At 60.3% G+C, this 17,904-nt stretch overlaps 1 protein-coding gene across 5 annotated transcripts; it reads left to right on the plus strand.

Annotated features, from left to right (window-relative positions):
- The first annotated feature begins 1,349 nt into the window (after positions 1-1,349).
- LOC118678979 (left-right determination factor 2-like) lies at positions 1,350-13,766 on the plus strand. 5 transcript variants are annotated; one of them, XM_036355225.1, is made up of 8 exons: positions 1,356-1,914; positions 7,406-7,439; positions 9,173-9,225; positions 9,505-10,033; positions 10,321-10,688; positions 11,586-11,832; positions 11,992-12,234; positions 12,795-13,766. In XM_036355225.1, the coding sequence occupies exons 5-8, from the start codon at positions 10,439-10,441 to the stop codon at positions 13,156-13,158; spliced, it is 1,104 nt and encodes a 367-aa protein (XP_036211118.1). In that variant the 5' UTR covers positions 1,356-1,914; positions 7,406-7,439; positions 9,173-9,225; positions 9,505-10,033; positions 10,321-10,438; the 3' UTR covers positions 13,159-13,766. The 5 variants fall into 5 exon arrangements, with proteins under 5 accessions (XP_036211115.1, XP_036211118.1, XP_036211120.1 ...); XM_036355227.1 differs by lacking the exon at positions 9,173-9,225 and having other exon boundaries at positions 9,872-10,033; XM_036355223.1 differs by lacking the exons at positions 9,173-9,225; positions 9,505-10,033.
- Positions 13,767-17,904: the final 4,138 nt, after the last annotated feature.

Below are 17,904 nucleotides of genomic sequence, written 5' to 3' on the forward strand. Positions count from 1 at the left end.
GGCGTCTCAGAGACGAGCTCTGAAGGCAGCAGGCGGCTCCCTGCGCAGCAGGCCCCAAGGGAAGTTGGTCCTGGAGGCCCTGCTCTGTCCCAGCCGCACTGGCCAGCTGCAGAGGGAAGGCTCGCCTGCACCACTAGAGGGCGCCAGGCGCTAACCAGTGAGGGCCCCAGGCCCACCAGCGGGCTACAGCAGCCAGGGTGCGGGGTCCAGGGGAGAAACCCTACCCAGCTGGGTGCCCCGTGTGCCAGCTGTGGCAGGTGATCCGTGTGTTCACAAAGCAGAGCAGCTTAGCGTTGGTTAGCAATGGGGATCTTTTCTGGGGGGACAGCGCTTCCCCTCTGCCCTTCGCCATCCTCTTGGCCATCCCAGGAGGGCAAGGTGGGCGGCCACCCTCCTGGCTGCCCCCACACCTGGGCCCTCCCGGGCGTCCGGGGCTGAGGAAGAGGAGTCTCATGGTCTCCTAGGTCGTCTGATGGGTAAGGCCAGTCTTGCTCAAGAGGCTTGAAAGTCAGATGTGTCACTGGTCACTTGACCTTGGGCTACCTACCTACTTACCCTCCAGGAACTTACCTGCAAATGAAGACAATGGCCGTCCCCTCCCCACCCACCCCGCCTGGAGGGGCTGAGCCGGGATCAGGAGAGCTTAGGGCTGGGCTGCTGTCTGGCGGGAGGGGAGGATGGAGTGAGGAGGGGTGTGGAGACCGAGGATTTTATGGGCATCGCTAAGGAGCTGGGGGCTCAGAGAAGGGGGCTGGGAGGGCCGGGTGGAGCCAGAGCTCTGGTCTGGGTCATGTGAGCCCTGTCCCCGGGCATCCCTGGCTCCAGACCCGGTTCTCAAAAAATTTTTTATTGATTTTAGAGAGGAAGGGAGAGGGATAGAGGGATAGAAACATCAATGAGAGAGAAACATTGATGGGCTGCCTCCTCCACGCCCCCTACTGGGGATGAAGCTGGCAACCTAGGCATGTGACCTGATCGGGAATGGAACCAGGGACCTGTTGGTTCATGGGTCGCACTCAACCACTGAGCCATACCGGCCGGGCTCAAAATCTTTTAAAGGAAGGGAAATGGAGAGGAAATGCATGTATTGAGCTCTCTTTCCAATCTTATTACCCTCAGCTCTCCAAAACGCTCCCTGTCTGGACCCCAGACATACCCTAACTGTACGCTCCCCACTGTTTCTGCTCACCCCATTGCCTCCCCTGGAAACGCCGCCTTGCCTTTCTGGCCTCTCTAAGTGTGGCAGATCCTCGCCTCCCACCTAAATCCCGCCCAGAGCGTCTGCCCCTCAGCCAGGGGCGAGAGCCACCACCTGGCAGGACGGGGGCGGCAGGGGGGGGGGGGGGGCCGCGGGAGAACAACGTCGCTTGTTAAATTGAATGGAGCTGATTGTGGCCTGAAGCCAACATTCCCGGGTGTCCAGGGAGACAGGTGAAAAGCCGAGATGATTGTCAATGGATGTGTATTTATTTAGATCTTATTATGGGCACATAAAATGCCATTTCCTCATGTGTCAGGACCCTCCGTGGGAAATGGAGGCCCAGGTCAAGAGAAGGCCCAGGGGTCGAGGGAGGCAGGGAGGTAGGGAGGGTGGAGAGAGAAGCCGGCCTTCCTACAAGCCGGTACTTGTTCAGCCGCGTGAGGATTGCACGGATGAGGTGTGAGAAGCACCTGACAGCCCTGCTCACGTGCATTCGTCCGTGCATTCACTCAGCCCGCAAACATGGAGCCGCCCTGTGTGCTAGACACCAGCCTCTCCTGCCCCGGGGGCGGGGTTGTGGGGAGACTGCGATGACAGATGTTGCTGCAGAGTCCACCCTGCAAGCTGATAAGGGCTCGGATGGAGGCACTACTTGGGGGAGCAGAGAGGAAGGGTTCAGGAGGACTCGGGGAAGACAGCTCTTGAGAGTTATGGTGAGTTTTCCAGATAAGAAAGAGGTGGTAACGGGCCAGGGTGGGCTCAGGAGGGACTCCTGGGCATTGAGGGTGGGGCTGATGCCCAAGGAAGTGTGTGCTGGCAGGCAGGGAGGTGGCTGGGCGGGGAGTGGGGGTGGGGAGGACAGGAGGCAGGAAGGCCCGGGTGAGGCTGACCATGTGCAGGGGGACTGGGCCTGTTGGATGGAAGGCAGGTGCAGCCCCAGGAGGGGGTTAAGCTGGGAGGGATCAGGCCTGGTTTTGCCGAAGAAAGAAAACTCTGGAAGCCTTGCGGACAGTCTTGCAGCCAGCTGGGTGTCAGAGGAGACAGGCCAGTGGAGGAGGGTAATCCACGAGGCGTAAGGACCCCCCTCCCCCCTACACATCCCTGTATATCGTAATTGATTGTGTAAAAACCGATTTGTTTATGCGGATAAGCAGCCGATAAGCCCAGCTCCTCTGCAGACCACAGTGGCTATCGGTGAGTCAGTGCTTGGGGGATTGTCGAGCTAATGAAGCAAACAGACGCGATACGGGGAAGGGAGCAGGTGGGGACAGAGGCTGCAGGCCCAGGTGTGGATTTGCAACCTGGCCCCGCATATGAGAGCTTCGGGGGCACCTGTGTGGGAAGAGCAGCTCGGGCTGCTTAAGCAGCAGGCATTGATTTCTCACAGAGGCTGGAGATCTGAGGTCAAGGTGTCGGCAGGTTGCTTTCTCTGTAGGCCTCTCTCCTAAGAGACCCTGCCCTGTCTCAGGGCTTCGCGGGCCCTTCATTCCTGATGACTCCAGCCTGAGCCTCCACTGGGCACCGGAACTGCGCCCAACTGCCCTTCCACCCCCACCCGCTCCCCCTCAGTAAGTGGCTCCACCCCACTCCCAGCCAGGCCTCCAGACCTACAGGTCACTCTGTGTGTGTGTGTGTTTTTTTTTTAAAATATATTTTATTGATTTTTTACAGAGAGGAAGGGAGAGAGATAGAGCGTTAGAAACATCGATGGGAGAGAAACATTGATCAGCTGCCTCCTGCACACCCCCCACTGGGGATGTGCCCATAACCCAGGTACATGCCCTTGACCGGAATCGAACCCAGGACCTTTCAGTCCGCAGGCCGACGCTCTATCCACTGAGCCAAACCGGTTTCGGCACTCTGTGTGTTTTTTTAATATATCTTTATTGATTTCAGAAAGGAGCGGAGAGAGAGAGAGAAACATCAATGATGAGAGAGTATCATTGATCGGCTGCCTCCTGAACGCCCCACACTGGGGATGGAGCCAGCAACCCGGGCATGTGCCCTTGACCGGAATCGAACCCGGGACCTTCCAGTCCGCAGTCCAGCGTTCTATCCACTGAGCCAAACCAGCTAAGGCTAGGGGTCACTCTGGATTCCTATCCCACCAGGGGCCTGGCCTTCCTCATGGGGGCTTTGGCGGGGGGCGGGGGGGGGCGGGGGCGGCGGCTCCTACTGCAGGACCATGACCAGCTGGGAGTCCAGGCCACGGGGAAGCAGAGTCTCCAGGTGTGTCCTCCCATCAGTGCATACGGTCTGCTTCACGCCCCACCCAGACCTGGTGCATAGTGGGTCTTGGCTACCACTGACCACATCTGGGCCCCTCTGTGAACGCTCTGTGCCCGCCCGTCTCCGAAGGGGCCAGTTCTGTTCTCTTTCTTTGCTCGTGCTGCCCCCTCTAGAATCTACTAGAGCTGCTGCCGCCAGGGACCCAGGGCCCCTGGCCTGTGGGATGGGAAAAGGCCGGGTCCTGTTACTGGATCCGAGGTGGGGCCTCCAACCTGCCCCCCAGCAGCTTTCAGGGGCCCCTGGGCTGGGAGAGGAGAGGCTGGTCCCCCAGCAGCCCTGGGAGCAGCTCCCTCCCTCCCCTGACAGGCTCTTCCATGTTTAATTACTGATTCAAGGCGGCAGGGCCTCCCGGGCTGAGCCCGAGAGAGTCAGCTTCTTAATTTGATTTTTGTTCTCTCAAAGGAAAGCCTCGGGGGCCCACCGCACAGAACAGGCGGGGTGGCGAGAGGGGCTCAGTGGGCCTGGAGCTGGAAATGGGGGCGATCTGGTCACCTAGACATTCCACTCCAGCCCGGCTCTGCCGTCAATACGTAGGGCTACCTCCGCAGCCTTGGTTTTCCCATCTGTGAAATGGGCTGGACCCAAGCTTCCTCCCAGAGCCTTCCCAGCACTAAATCAGTGAATCCGCACGCACACGTGTGCGGCTCTGCCCTCTGATCCATCTCTAGGCTCTCATCCTTTATTGCGATGACAAACCTCTTCTTACCTGCCTGCCCAGGACCCTAGCACCAGCCTGTGGCTCACGGGAGGCCGGGGTGGGGGTGGGGGATTGGGGGTCGGGAGGGTCTCCTCCTGCTTCTCTGACAGTTCTTTTCTGTTCTATCGGGCTTCCTCCTCCCCCCACCCCCCCAAACCTCAGCTACTAACCATTTCCCAGTTTGCCCTTGGCCCCGGGCTCAGCCCCTGTCCCTACGCACCTGGGCCTGCCATCTCTCCTCTCCTGCTGCTGCCTCCTGCTGACAAGCCCCCCTCCCCCCCGCGTGACCTCCAGCAGGTTTCTGGGGCGGCCCCTGGACTCCCCTGGCTCCTCAGACTGTCCTGTCCACTCTCTTCACACTCCCACACCCCCTCCCCGAGTCCTCATTCCTTCCCGGCCTCAATGGCGCCAGCACCTGCCTGGTCTGAGCTGTGGGGTCCAGGAAGAGCAAGGGGCCCCCCAATAGTAAGATCCTTTCTCTGCCCATTCTGCAGCTTTCTTTCCCCAAAAGGGAAAGGATACTGGAGCATCATCCACAAAGGGGACACCCCGTGTCCAGGACCTGCAGGCGGCCTCAAGGGTTGAGGGCAGCCAGAAGCCAGGGCGCTTTGACCTTGCGGTCCTGCAACCAACCGCAAGGACACGGATTCTGCCAACAGCCCGCGGGAGCACAGGCGTGGCTCCTGCCCCAGCCCTGGCTGACACCTGGACGGTGGCCTGTGAGGCCCCACAGAGGACGCAGCGAAGCTGTGCTGCCTCCTGACTCACGGAATCTGTGAGTCATAACTGTGTTTGTTTTTAAGGCTGGGGACGGAGCCTCATTTTTGGAACCGTAGGGCCTCTGTCCCTCGGGCCCAGGGCACAGAAGTATCCTCGTATGAGCTGGCGACTGAGCCAGGTCCAATCCAGGCCTCGAGACTCCCGCCCCAGAGTTCCCTTCGGGCTGCCTCTGCCTGCCCTGCCCTGTCCCCAAGCCCCATGAGGGAGGCCAGGCCCCTAGGAACCAAGTGACCCCTACTTCTCGCTGGGTTGCTCAATGGATAGGGCGTCGGGCTGCGGACTGGAAGGTCCCGGGTTTGATTCCGGTCAGGGCACATGCTTGGGTTGTGGGCTCGATCCCCAGTAGGGGGCTTGCAGGAGGCAGCCGATCAATGATACTCTCTCATCATTGATGTTTCTATCTCTCTCCCCCTCTCACTTCCTTGCTGAAATCAATAAAAATATATTAAAAAACAAAAGAATGACCCCTAGCCCAGCTGGTGTGGCTCAGTGGTTAAGTATCAACCTATGAAGCAGGAGGTCACAGTTTGATTCCTGGTCAGGCCACATGCCCGGGGTTTCAGGCTCGATCCCCAGTGTGAGGAGGCAGCCGATCCATGATTCTCTCTCTTCATTGATGTTTCTGTCTCTCTCTCCCTCTCCCTTCCTCTCTGACATCAATAAAAATATATTAAATGCAAAACACAACACAGAGTGACCTGTAGGTCTGGAGGCCTGGCTGGGAGTGGGGTGGAGCCACTTACTGAGGGGGAGCGGGTGGGGGTGGAGGGCAGTTGGGCGCAGTTCCGGTGCCCAGTGGAGGCTCAGGCTGGAGTCATCAGGAATGAAGGGCCCGCGAAGCCCTGAGACTGGGCAGGGTCTCTTAGGAGGAACAAGACCCCTGGCTGTTTGCACAGGCTGCTGGCCGGGGGTCTGAGAGCTGGCGAGACCCCTTCCTACAGGAGATGGGTGTAGGGCGGGCATCCGTAGGGGCAGACACAGGGCAAATCCCCCAGACCGCTGATCCCTCTGCAAACACGGCCCCGTTCCCGAATGTGGATTCCCCAGGGGTGCAAGTGTTTGCCGGGGAAATAAAATAAGCGGGCAATCAGCCAGAGAGAGCGAATGTGGATTGGGACTTTTACTGTGGACCGGCTAGCTGGGTGGGCAGAGGGCAGCCCTCAACCTTTGTCATGCAGAGGAAGGAGGCCTGATTCCAGGGCTGAGCATCTGGGGGAGTCTGGCCTCTGCAGGTTGGATTGGGCCCCGAGGTCAGAGGTAGGGGGCTCATCCCCAAGCTCCATGTGTTATGCTGGAGAGGAACAGCAGAGTGGGGAGAGGTGAAGGTCACCGCCCGACGGGGGGCTGACCTCGGACCCGGAGTTGAGGACGTGGTGGGGAGATGGGTTCTAGGGGCTGCAACAGGCGGGTGGAGATCCTGCCCCTAAAGGCAAGGGTTTGACCCCAGCCAGAGTCCAGGCTGCCAGGGGAGGGCCACAAGGAAGGGTGAGGCCAGAGGTCATCTCCCGGACTCCATGGGTGGGGAGGAGCTGAAACTGGGCCCCGGGCTCAGAGTCAAAGGGGACTCTGAGGTTGGGGACCGCTGGGTTAGAGAGCCCAGCATCTGGGGACCCAGGGCGGCACATGTCGCCTTCACAGCCAGGGGCAGACACTGCTGGGGGTGCTCCAGAGATGCCCCGAGGCCCAGCCCCAGGAGCCCGGGGCCGCCCCAAACCTGCACCCATCAGCCCTCGGACCCCAAGCCTGGGGCCCACGTGGCTTCTTGGAATCTGCAGGCCCGCCCCTGGGAGGGCCTCCCTGATCTCCCCGAGCAGCTGGGCCTCTGGCATCAGCTGGCAGCCCTTCCCTGGGCTCCCTGGGCTCCGGAGGGTGGGGGCAGGAGGAATAGGGACCCCTGTGTCAGTCCATCCAGCGCCTTCCGGGCCAGAGCGAGTCCTGGGCTCAGTCTGTGCTGTGTCATTTGCAGGGCAGTTATTGGTCCTCCCCCTGCTAGCCGGTGGGGCTGGGCCGCGGCCCAGATTCTGAGAAGGGCCTGGGAGGGGGCCCTGGCATTCAGAGAGGAGCGATGTTGATTGGGTGTGGACGCTGGCCCTCTCTGAACCCTCACACTGAGCGCAGGGGCATGTTATTAGCACCCCATCTCCCTCGATAAAGAAGCCCAGGCAGGTGATGAACTTGTCCAATGTCATTGGCCAGGATGGGCCCTCTCCCCCCATTGTCAATCCGTGACCTTGGGCCGGGTCTGAAGCGCTCTGAGCTTCCTTTGTCAAATGTCAGCAATGCCTTCCTCTGAGGGTGGAGGGGAGCTGAAGGTGAAAGGGGAGGGAGGAAGGACGCTGGGGGCCACCTGAAGCTGGGGTGTGAGGGTACCCTGGGGCTCCCCGCCTTTCCCTGGGGTCCCCACCCTGCTCTTGCGCTTCCTTCCTCTTTGTCTCCAGGTGTGAACCCAGGACACATCGAAGAGGTAGAACCGTAAGTAAATATTTGCTTCATTAATTGAAGAGAAAAGGAGGCAGGAAGTGGAGCTTATGGAGATGAATGGTTTTTAGAAAGTCCCTCTTCCAGGGAGAGGCTGGTGTCTGTGGGTATTTTTTCTTTCTTTCTTTTTTTTTTAAAAAAAATATATTTTATTGATATTTTTACAGAGAGGAAGGGAGAGGGATAGAGAGTCAGAAACATCGATGAGAGAGAAACATCGACCAGCTGCCTCCTGCACACCCCCGACTGGGGATGTGCCCGCAACCAAGGTACATGCACCTGACCGGAACCGTGCCCGGGACCCCCCAGTCCGCAGGCCGACGCTCCATCCACTGAGCAAAACCGGTTAAGGCTTCTTTCTTTCTTTTTACTTAAAATTCTTTTTAAAAAAAAATCCTCACCCGAGGATATGTTTAAAATTGATTTGAGAGAGAGAGGGAAACATTGACTGGTTGCCTCCTGTTTACCTGGGGATTGAACCTGCAACTTAGGTATGTGCCCTAACAGGGAATTATACCCACACCTTTCGGTGTGGGTACCAACTGAGCCACCCAGCCAGGGCAGGGAGAGACCTTTCACTGTGTCATTTAAAAGTAAAGTTATAATGAAGCATTAAAATTGTAATTTCAAACACAGGGTACAGAGCCTGTTGCTAGATTAGTAAGACTCGGGGGGTGGGAAGAATACTTCCGTGTGTCTCTGAAAAGCGCGGACACTCGAGGGGGAACGGGCGGTGACGTTCCTCAAGGGACACCCTTTCGTGCCTTTTGACTTGTGTCCTAATTATAAGAAAAATTAAGAAGCACCGTTCACCCAGAATTTAAAAGGTGAAACATTGTCAAAGTTACTATCCATGTGCGAGACTCCTCTTTCTAAAGCACCTACTGTGTGTCAGAGGGCTGTGCCGACTGTCGCCATGACTACCGACAAGTTCCTGGTACAGAAAGCACCTTATCCCCATTTGAGATGGTGGCAAACTCGTCCGAGGCCACATAATTAGTCAGTGGCACAGCCGGGGCTGAGCCCAGGACTCACTCTTGCCCGGAAGGGGCTGGAGGAACTGAAACAAGGGTCCCTGTCCCCCACCCTCTCGGGCTCCGGGGGCCCAGGCGAGGGCTGGCCCTGTGGTTGTGAGGCCAGGCTGCTCTGGGCGATCAGGGAGGCCCTCCCAGGGTTATGTCGGGAGACTCCAAGGTGCAACCAGGGACCTCAGGCCTGGGGTTGGGGAGGCTGATGGGTGAACACTGGGTCTCGGGGCATCTCTGGAGCACCCACAGGGGTGGCTGCCCCTGGCTGCGAAGGAGACATGTGCCACCCTGGGGACACCCAGATGCTGGGCTCTAACCCAGAAGCAGATCTGCTGCTGGGCCTCAATCTCACAGCTTCCTTTGATCTGAACCCGGGCTATGGTCCTATTTGTCCCCCCACCCCCCCATGGAGTCTGCTGGGTGACCTCTGACCCCCATGTTCCCTCATGGCCCTCCCCTCGCAGCCTGGACTCTGGTTGGGGTCAAATACTGGCCTGTTAGGAGCAGGAGGGCAGTGGTGGACATGGCGCCTGTAGGCAGAGTGTCCCCCAGGCTGACCGGCCCACTGCCCTTCATGGACCCTTCAGCTCTGGGCTCAGGGCCAGAACCAAATTGGTCCTCAATTAGGGCCTCCCCATGACTTTGCCCCCCATGACTTTGCCTCCCTTTCCTCCCTCTGGATGGAGGATCTGATTCCAGGGTCAATGGACCACCTCCAGCCACCAGACCTGGGCGAGTTGGGCCAGACACAGGTGGGGGTGGAGGCGTGGTGGGGGGTGGGGGTGGAGGGAGTGCGTGGGTGGGTGGGTGGGGGAGCCGCCCCTTCTTCTGCATGACAAAGCCTGGGGCTCCCTCCTGCCGGCCACTAACGAGCCCATTGTGAACGGCCTCCCAATCCACAGTCCTTTCTCCTTTCTGCCTCCAGCGAGGGTGGCCAGATTTAGCAAATAAAAACATACAATTCCTAGGAACATTCCCATTTCATTCAGTCACCCGCCCTGGCTGACTGCCCAGTTGTTTTATTTCCCCAGGAAAACTCTTCCACTGGCCTCAATCCACATTCAGGCCGAGGAAGCCTCAGGAAGGGGGGGTGGTGCTGCCCCCTGCCCCCGCCCGGACCCCCCACCTGCACTGGGGTACTTGGCTGGGCTTCAGGGGCCGGCGGGACCTGGCTGGAGATCGCTTGGGGGAGTGGAAAGCGCTGTGGGCTGGGAAGCTCAGACCTGACTTTGTGCAGGCATCCGTCATGAACTGTGTGACCCTGAGGATGTTGTGCCCCGGCTGAGCCTCGGTTTCCTGGGCTCAGACATTGGAAAAGGGGGTGCACCGCCCCCTGCCCACGTGAGGGCCCATGTAGGGTTCGATCCGAGGCAAGATCCTTTCAACTCTGACATCCAGACTCACAAGGAGCCAGGAAGAGGGAGAGGACGTGGCTCCTTAGTGGACAAAACCCCACTGGTGCCCCCGCCCCTCCCCTGACAAGGGGAACACTGGACTTCCTATCCATGGACAGCCCAGCATCCCAGCTGCCCCCAGGCGCCCCCTCATCCCTGCAGGCAGGTGGGTGCTCAGGGAGCCCTGGCATTGGGTGGGCAGTTCCATTGCAGCAAGGAACGGGCTCAAAGTCCACACACCAGGGACCCCTGCTCCGTCCCTGGGAGACAAGGTTGAGCGGAGAATGAGATGCCTACCTCTTCTCCGGGGTACAGACGGCCTTTGTGCCCTTTCTAGACAGCCCCTCCTCAGGCCCAGGGACCTGTCTGGCTGATGAGCTCCCAGGAGGGCGAGGGGTGTGACCTGCCTCCCTCCCTCCCTCCCTCCCTCCCTCCCTCCCTGTCACCACCCAGGCCCAGCCCAGGGCTGCTATAAAGCTGGCCCAGCCTGGCCCTGAGCACGCCCAGCTGGGACCCTCCTGGAGCCTCCTCAGGGGCCACATCCGCTCTGCTGCTCCTTCCAAGTGGCACCATGAGGGCCCTGTGGCTGTGCTGGGCACTGTGGGCGCTGGCCCTGGCCCACCCCGGGGCGGCCGTGACCGAGGAGCAGATCCTGGGCAGCCTGCTGCAGCAGCTGCAGCTCCGCGAGGTGCCCGCACTGGACCAGAGCGACGCAGAGCAGCTGGTCACCCCTGCCCACGTGCGGGCCCAGTACGTGGCCCTGCTGCAGCGCAGCCACGGTGCCCGATCGCGAGGGAAGAGGTTCAGCCAGAACTTCCGAGGTGAGGCCCTCCCTGCACCCTGGCCGGTTGTGGGTAGGGGATGGAGGTGGGAGGGAGACTGGATGTGCCCATCTGGGGGTCCAGGGACCTGCTCCCCTGCCAGGCTGGTGCCGGGGGAGTGGAGGAGGCCCAGCACAAAGACCTCGGCTCATGTTGCCAACCTGGAGTCTCGGGTTTTGGGGTACCTGGTCCCTCCGCTGTACGTGACCCCATTTACCTCTGGGCTTAGGCGTCTGAGAAAGTTGTTCACAGGTCCCTGATCCTCTTCTGCTTTTGGGGACATTTCACGGAAGAGGAAAATGAGGTTAAACTCGGGGCTCTCGCTCTGCCCCGTGGAAGAGCCAGCTGGTACCAGATCCCACTGCCCGGGCCCTCTGCCTCCCACTCCCCACCCCTCCTCACCCACCCTGGTGTTGCCACTCTGCCTGGAAAGGCTGCCTGTCCATCTACATCTGCTCCGGGGCCTAAAGCTGCCCCTGCCCCCTGAGGGCGGCGCGGCGAGTAAACAAGCCCCAATGCAAATGATTGTCCGAAATCAATAACAAATATTAAAATTTTTTTTTATTGATTGTTAGAGAGAGGGATAGAGAGATAGAAACATCAATGAGAGAGAAACTTCATCCATCGGCTGCCACCTGCATGCCCCACACTGGGGACCGAGCCCGCAACCCAGGCGTGTGCCCTGACTGGGAGTCGAACCCTGACCTCCTGGATCATGGGTCAGTGCGCAACCACCGAGCCACACCAGCAGGGCCGGGAGTTTTTGAAGGTGGAGGTGCCCTCTTTCGCCCCTGGCCCCCCGTTTCCCAGGCCCCAGGTTCTCCCTGTGCGTTACTGGGGAAACCCAGGCTCAGCCCGGCCACCTCAGAGGTACCCTGACACTGCTGTTGTCCCCAGAGGTGGCCGGCAGGTTCCTGGTGTCCGACGCCTCCACGCGCCTGCTGGTGCTCAGCATGGAGCGGCGGCTGCCCCCCAACAGCGAGCTGGTGCAGGCCGTGCTGCGCCTCTTCCAGGAGCCGGTCCCCGAGGCCGCGCTGCGCAGGCACGAGCGGCTGTCCCCTCGCAGCGACCTGGCCCGGGTCACCATCGAGTGGCTGCACGTCCGCGCCGATGGCTCCAACCGCACCTCCCTCATCGACTCCAGGTGCGGAGGTTGCCCGGGGGTGCTGGGGGGGCGGGTAGAGGAAAAGGGGAGGGCAGGGGGGGCGAGGGGGTGTCTATCTCGGGGAGAGGGATGGGAGGAGGTGGGAGGGGCTTCCCTGGCCCCCACCACTCAGCGCCCGGGTCCCGCCTGGTGTCGCAGGCTGGTGTCCATCCACGAGAGCGGCTGGAAGGCCTTCGACGTGACCGAGGCCGTGAACTTCTGGCAGCAGCTGAGCCGGCCCCAGGAGCCTCTGCTGCTGCAGGTGTCGGTGCAGCGGGAGCACCTGGGCCCGCTGGCCTCCAGCGCCCACAGGCTGGTCCGCTTTGCCTCCCAGGGGCCTTGGGATGGCGCGCAGGACGAGCCCCAGCTGGAGCTGCACACCCTGGACCTCAGGGACTTCGGGTGAGCGCTGTGGGCCAAAGGGTGACCCCGATCAATAAGACAAAGAGAGAATTACCCTGCAACTGAAAGGGGCGTCTTTTCTCAGGGTGCAATGGGAATGGAGGAGTGTATACAAATTCCCCTTTGAGTCTTAGGAGTAATATCACGTGATTGTTTATATTTTGGTTATTTCCTGTTATCTATCCTTGTCACACATCCAATTTTTAAAAATATATATATTTTATGGATTTTTTACAGAGAGGAAGGGAGAGGGATAGAGAGTTAGAAACATCGATGAGAGAGGAACATCAATCAGCTGCCTCCTGCACACCCCCTACTGGGGATGTGCCCGCAACCAAGGTACATGCCCTTGACTGGAATCGAACCTGGGACCCTTCAGTCCGCAGGCTGACGCTCTATCCACTGAGCCAAACCGGTCAGGGCGATATCCAGCTTTTTTAACATCATGAGAGATGCATTGTACGTCTCCCTCCCAGATGCCCCACCGGGCCCTGCCCTGGGTCCCCTGACCTCAGCCCTCCCAACTGACCTCTGACCCCGCCTCTCCTTGCCCCGCACAGAGCTCAGGGCAACTGTGACCCCGAGGCCCCAGTGACCGAGGGCACCCGCTGCTGCCGCCAGGAGATGTACATTGACCTGCAGGGGATGAAGTGGGCTGAGCACTGGGTGCTGGAGCCCCCGGGCTTCCTGGCCTATGAGTGCGTGGGCACCTGCCAGCAGCCCCCGCAGGCCCTGACCTTCAAGTGGCCGTTCCTGGGGCCGAGGCAGTGCATCGCCTCGGAGACCACCTCGCTGCCCATGATCGTCGGCATCAAGGAGGGCGGCAGGCTCCGCGCCCAGGTGGTCAGCCTGCCCAACATGCGGGTGCAGAAGTGCAGCTGCGCCTCGGACGGGTCGCCCGTGCCAAGGCGGCTGGAGCCGTAGGGCGCTGGGCACGGCCACCGCGGGGCTTGACGTGTGCGCTTCAGAAGTGTCCTGGGTACCAGGAGAGACGGGGGCTGCTGATGGGCAGATGCTCTGTGCTCTCTGCTGAGCTAGGAATTCGCTTCCTCTGACCAGTCAGCTCACCTCCTAATATTCGCTCCCCAGGAACAAGACTCCCTGGGCACCGGGCAGCCCATCCAGGTTTCTCTCTCCTTCCTATTTGTCCGCTGCACTGTATCTAAGCACTTACCCGTGTAGGTTCTGTAATCTACGAGCGGAAACGCCCATTGGCCATTGTTGCCCTATCCCAGGAGCTGGGCTGAGCTCTGGTATGGGCTAGAGACCCAGCTGCCACTCAGAGCTTCAAACCGAGGCCCAAGTACGGGTTGTGCGTTCTCGTCTCAGGTACGGAGGGCATTTTGCAAGAAAGAAAGAAAACGCATTTTATTCTGTGGTTTTATATTTTACCAAGAAGCCTGCCCATTGTTGAGGAAACAGAACGTTCTAGAGCAGTGGTTCTCAACCTTCCTAATGCCGCGACCCTTTCATACAGTTCCTCATGTTGTAGTGACCCCCAACCATAACATTATTTCCATTGCTGTTTCGTAACTGTAATGTTGCTACTGTTATGAATCGTCATGTCAATATCTGATATGCAGGATGTATTTTCATTGTTACAAATTGAACATCATTAAAGCATAGTGATGAATCACAAAAACAATGTGTAATTATAGATGTGTTTTCCCATGGTCTTAGGCGACCCCTGTGAAAGGGTCGTTCGACCCCCCCCAAAAGGGGTCGCAACGCACAGGTTGAGAACCGCTGTTCTAGAGGGACAAGGTTCACATGATTAGAAAGACATGGTCAAGGTCTCCGTTCAGAAGGACAGGAAGCTAAGACTGACATGCATTCAGATTCCCGGTGCCCGTCCGCTTAGAATGGAAGCAGAAATCTTGTCACTGTTGTCGACGTTTTTACTCTTTTCAATTCGACTTGCGATCAAATAAGAAAATCTGATCCTCAGGACTACAGCAATGTGGGTCACGCCTGTAACTGTTGGGGCAGGTAAGGGGAGCAAGTGCTGAAACTGTTAGATATCACACTTTAGGACAGCGGTTCTCAACCTTCTGGCCCTTTAAATACAGCTCCTCATGTTGTGACCCAACCATCAAATTATTTTCGTTGCTACTTCATCACTGTCATGTTGCTACTGTGATGAATCGTCATGTAAATCTCTGATATGTAGGATGGTCTTAGGCAACGACCCCTGTGAAAGGGTCATTCGACCGACAAAGGGGTCGCGACCCACAGGTTGAGAACCGCTGCTTTAGAATGCCAAGATTGCAGGGGCTTCTGAGCCGTCAGAAGCTGGCCTGGGGTACTTGGGGTACGGAGGCCCTGGATTCCTGGCTAGTCTGCACAGCTCTTATAAGCCGTACATTCCACACCCTCTAAACCTCCATCTCCTTCTCTATCAAGTGAGAAAACACCTGCCTACCATACCGTTACTGGAGCTTTTAGGAAATAATGTTTTTTTACAAGCACTCCACACCCTGCGTGATACGTAACAGGGGCTAAGGTTACCAGATGCACACTCTGAACCACTTGGGACTTCTGTTGACTTTGAAATAAACGTAACCCACTGGAAATCAGACTTAGAAGCCCCTTCCCTCTCTGAAAGCAAAGACCCTAACTTTTCCTTCTTGTCAGTGGCTTCCAGTCACTGGGTTAGAACCTTGCTTTTCCAGGGTGGCGCCATTGAGGCCGGGAAGGAATGAGGACGGGCGGGTAAGGGGTATGGGAATGTGAAGAGAGTGGACAGGTCAGTCTGAGGAGCCAGGGGAGTCCAGGGGCCACCCAGGAACCCGCTGGAGGTCAGGTGGGGGGGCCTTGGCAGCAGCAGGAGCGGGGAGATGGCAGGCACAGGTACCGAGGGACAGGGGCTGAGCCCAAGCACAAACTGGGAAAAGGTTAGTAACAGGTTTGGGGGCGGGGGGGAGAGGGGGAGAAGGAGTAAGGCCTATGGGACAGGAAAGAAAAGCAGGAGGAGACCCCCCCCCCCCCACTAGGCTGGTGCTAGGGTCCTGGGCAGGGAGGTAAGGAGAGGTTTGTCATCCAATGAAGGGTGAGAGCCTAGAGGTGAGCAGAGGGAACCCGCAGAGCTGCGCACGGGTGCGTGCGGATTCACCGATCAGAGATCAGCGCTGGGAAGGCTCTGGGCGGGAGCTGCGGTCCAGCCCCCGGGTCTTGCAGGTGCGCAAACCGAGGCCCGAGAAGGAGCGCAGTGGGCGCGTCCTCACCGAGCCAGGCCCTGCGTCCTGCCGGGTGCACCCCCCGCGCCCCCGGCCAGCTCACCGTCCAGTTGGCAGGAAGCACCCCGGTACCCAGCCCGGGAGACAGGCCGCGCTCGGCGAGCTGGGCCCGATCGGTGACCCCGGGCCCGGGCAGTATCGCGCGGCTGCACCGAGGACCCTCCCTCGGGGCGCTCCCGGCGGCGGAGGAACGCGGCCTTTCGCAGCGGCACCGGTGGCCGCGGACTGCGGGGAGCGGAGGTGCCGAGCGCAGCTGAGAGCCCCCCGCTCTGGGGCGGCCTAGGAGCCGTCTAGGAAACCGATGCAAAACCGGGGCGACCACGAACGGGGGCGAAGGCTCCCCCGGCGCCTCCTCCGCGCGGCGCGACCACCTGTGCGCGCCCGGGTCTCCCCGAGGTGCGGGGAGGGTGCCGGGCAGGGGGGTGGCGCTGAGCAGCGGAATCAGCCCTGGCGGCGGCGCCCTCGGCCCCGGGACGGGAGCTGGCGGGGCGCAAGGCGAGGACGGCAGGGGGAGCGCGGCCCGCGCGCAGGTGGCGGCACCGGGACGCCCGCCCCGCGGCGGCGGCAAATTGGGCAAGCGGTGGCCGGCGCTCTGCGCATGTGCGGCGCCGCCGGAGTTTCACTTTGTAACTTTCAGGCGCTCGGGACGCGCCGCGCCGGCCCGGGGGGCGGGCGGACGGACGGACGGCTTCCTCCGCGCGCGCTGCGCCCCCGCCGCAGGTAACGGGGGAGGGGGCCGCCGCGCCGGGGGGGAGGGGTGTCGCCCGCGCCCTCCCGGACCTGCGGGACCTGGCTCTGCGCCGGGTGCCACGCAAGTGTCAGGTTTCGGGGCGCGGCCCTCGCACCCCGCAGCCCCAGGCCCGAGCTGGGGGTGGGGAGGGGGTGGGCGCAGAGGGGCAGCCCGGGCCCGGCAGCCCCGCGCTCCTCCCGCCGCCCGACGGCGTTCCCCGCCCTCCCTCGCCGACGTCTGGCTCTTCGCTGACGCCTCCCCCTCCCCCAGCCCTCCCGGACTTGGGGGCATTTGTCAGCGGGAAGCCGACCCCCCAGCCCAACCGGGGCGCAGCCTGGAGCTGTTCCCCCTGGCACCGCGCGCGGCGGGCCTGGGAAGGGCCGGTGTGTGCGTCCCCCGCGCTGCCCCGGCTCGGCCTGCCCCTCGGTGGCCACTCCCTGCCGTCCCGGCGGCGTCCGTCCCGTGGAGGCGGCGGGGGCTGGGGAGGGACGCGGAGAGAGGAGGACTCCGCTAGGAAGACGGGCTCCCCGGGCCCTGGGTGGCCTCCATGGTTCAGCGCGGGCAGTGCCCTCACGGGTGGGAGTCCACCTTGTGGCTGCCCGGGTCACCCCGCAGCTTCCTTCTTCCCTGAAGTTGTGCGGCTGTGTCCCAGCCCCTGGAGCGGAGCCGGGGGTCATGCGCACCAAGCCCGGGGCGCAGTGGGCGCCAGGGGGCCCTCCCGGCCCCTGCAGGGTGGTGGGCACCCACTGGGGCTCCGGAGAGACCCCGGGGCGGGGGCATCCCTTACAGTTTTCCCTTCTCCCTCCACAAGCCCCGCGGCCTTTCTCTCCTTTCCCCTCCTCCGACACCTGGCGGAGCCCCGAGGTCTGCCCGGCCCTGCCCTGAATGAGAAGCAGCCCAGGCCGCCTTTCCGCTCACGTGCCCCCCTGTTTGTTTAGAGTTGGGGCAAAGGTCTCTCTCGCTGTTCACTGGGCTCTACATGGGGTCCTGTGGGTTTGCCATTCGCTGGAGGGGACGTCAAAGCAAACAGGGCCGGTGTGGCTCAGTGGTTGAGCATCCACCTAGGAACCAGGAGGTCAGGGCGCATGTCCCCGTTGCAGGCTCCATCCCCAGTGGGGGGCGTGCAGGAGGCTGCTGGTCAATGCTTCTCTCTCATCATTGATGTCTCTCTCTCTCTCTCTCTCTCTCTCTCTCTCTCTCTCTCTCTCTCTCTCTGTCTGTCACTTCCTCTCTGAAATATATATGAAGCAAACAGCTTTGAAGTGTTCCCAGGGCTGGGCCCTGGGCTAAGGGCTTTATGGGCATTGTCTCGGGTATGTGCCTGCAGATGCCAGGCGCACTGCCTCTCATCGCTGGGCCAGTTACTTGTCACTCCAGGGTTGACGTGTGTGTGGAGGTAAACAGTCACCCCGCACCTGGGTCCTGTTGGGTGGCACTGTGAGAAGCTTGTGTTTACTTTGTAACCTTCTTCTGCTCCAGCTCCCTTAGCTCCCGGTGGCAGAAGGGCTCCGGCAGCTTGTAGTCCTGCGATCATTGTAACAAAACCTGAAAATGTGGTGATTGGGTGATATTAAGAACGCTCTTTTTTTAAAAAAAATATATTTTTATTGATTTCAGAAAGGAAGGAAGAGGGAGAGAGATTGATAGAAACATCAATGATGAGAGAGAATCATTGATTGGCTGCTTCCTGCATGCCCCCTGCAG

The sequence above is a fragment of the Myotis myotis genome, unplaced genomic scaffold, assembly GCF_014108235.1.
Source record: "Myotis myotis isolate mMyoMyo1 unplaced genomic scaffold, mMyoMyo1.p scaffold_m19_p_21, whole genome shotgun sequence".
NCBI lineage: Eukaryota > Metazoa > Chordata > Mammalia > Chiroptera > Vespertilionidae > Myotis > Myotis myotis.

What these genes read in the sequence shown, in the direction of transcription:
- LOC118678979 (XM_036355222.1), top strand. Translation starts at nt 1,654, where the DNA reads ATGAGGTGTGAGAAGCACCTGACAGCCCTGCTCACGTGCATTCGTCCG. An exon ending in GACAGCTCTTGAGAGTTATG is followed by an intron (nt 1,915 to 10,320) that starts GTGAGTTTTCCA and finishes GTCACCACCCAG; the next exon opens with GCCCAGCCCAGGGCTGCTAT. An exon ending in ACCTCCCTCATCGACTCCAG is followed by an intron (nt 11,833 to 12,166) that starts GTGCGGAGGTTG and finishes TTTGCCTCCCAG; the next exon opens with GGGCCTTGGGATGGCGCGCA.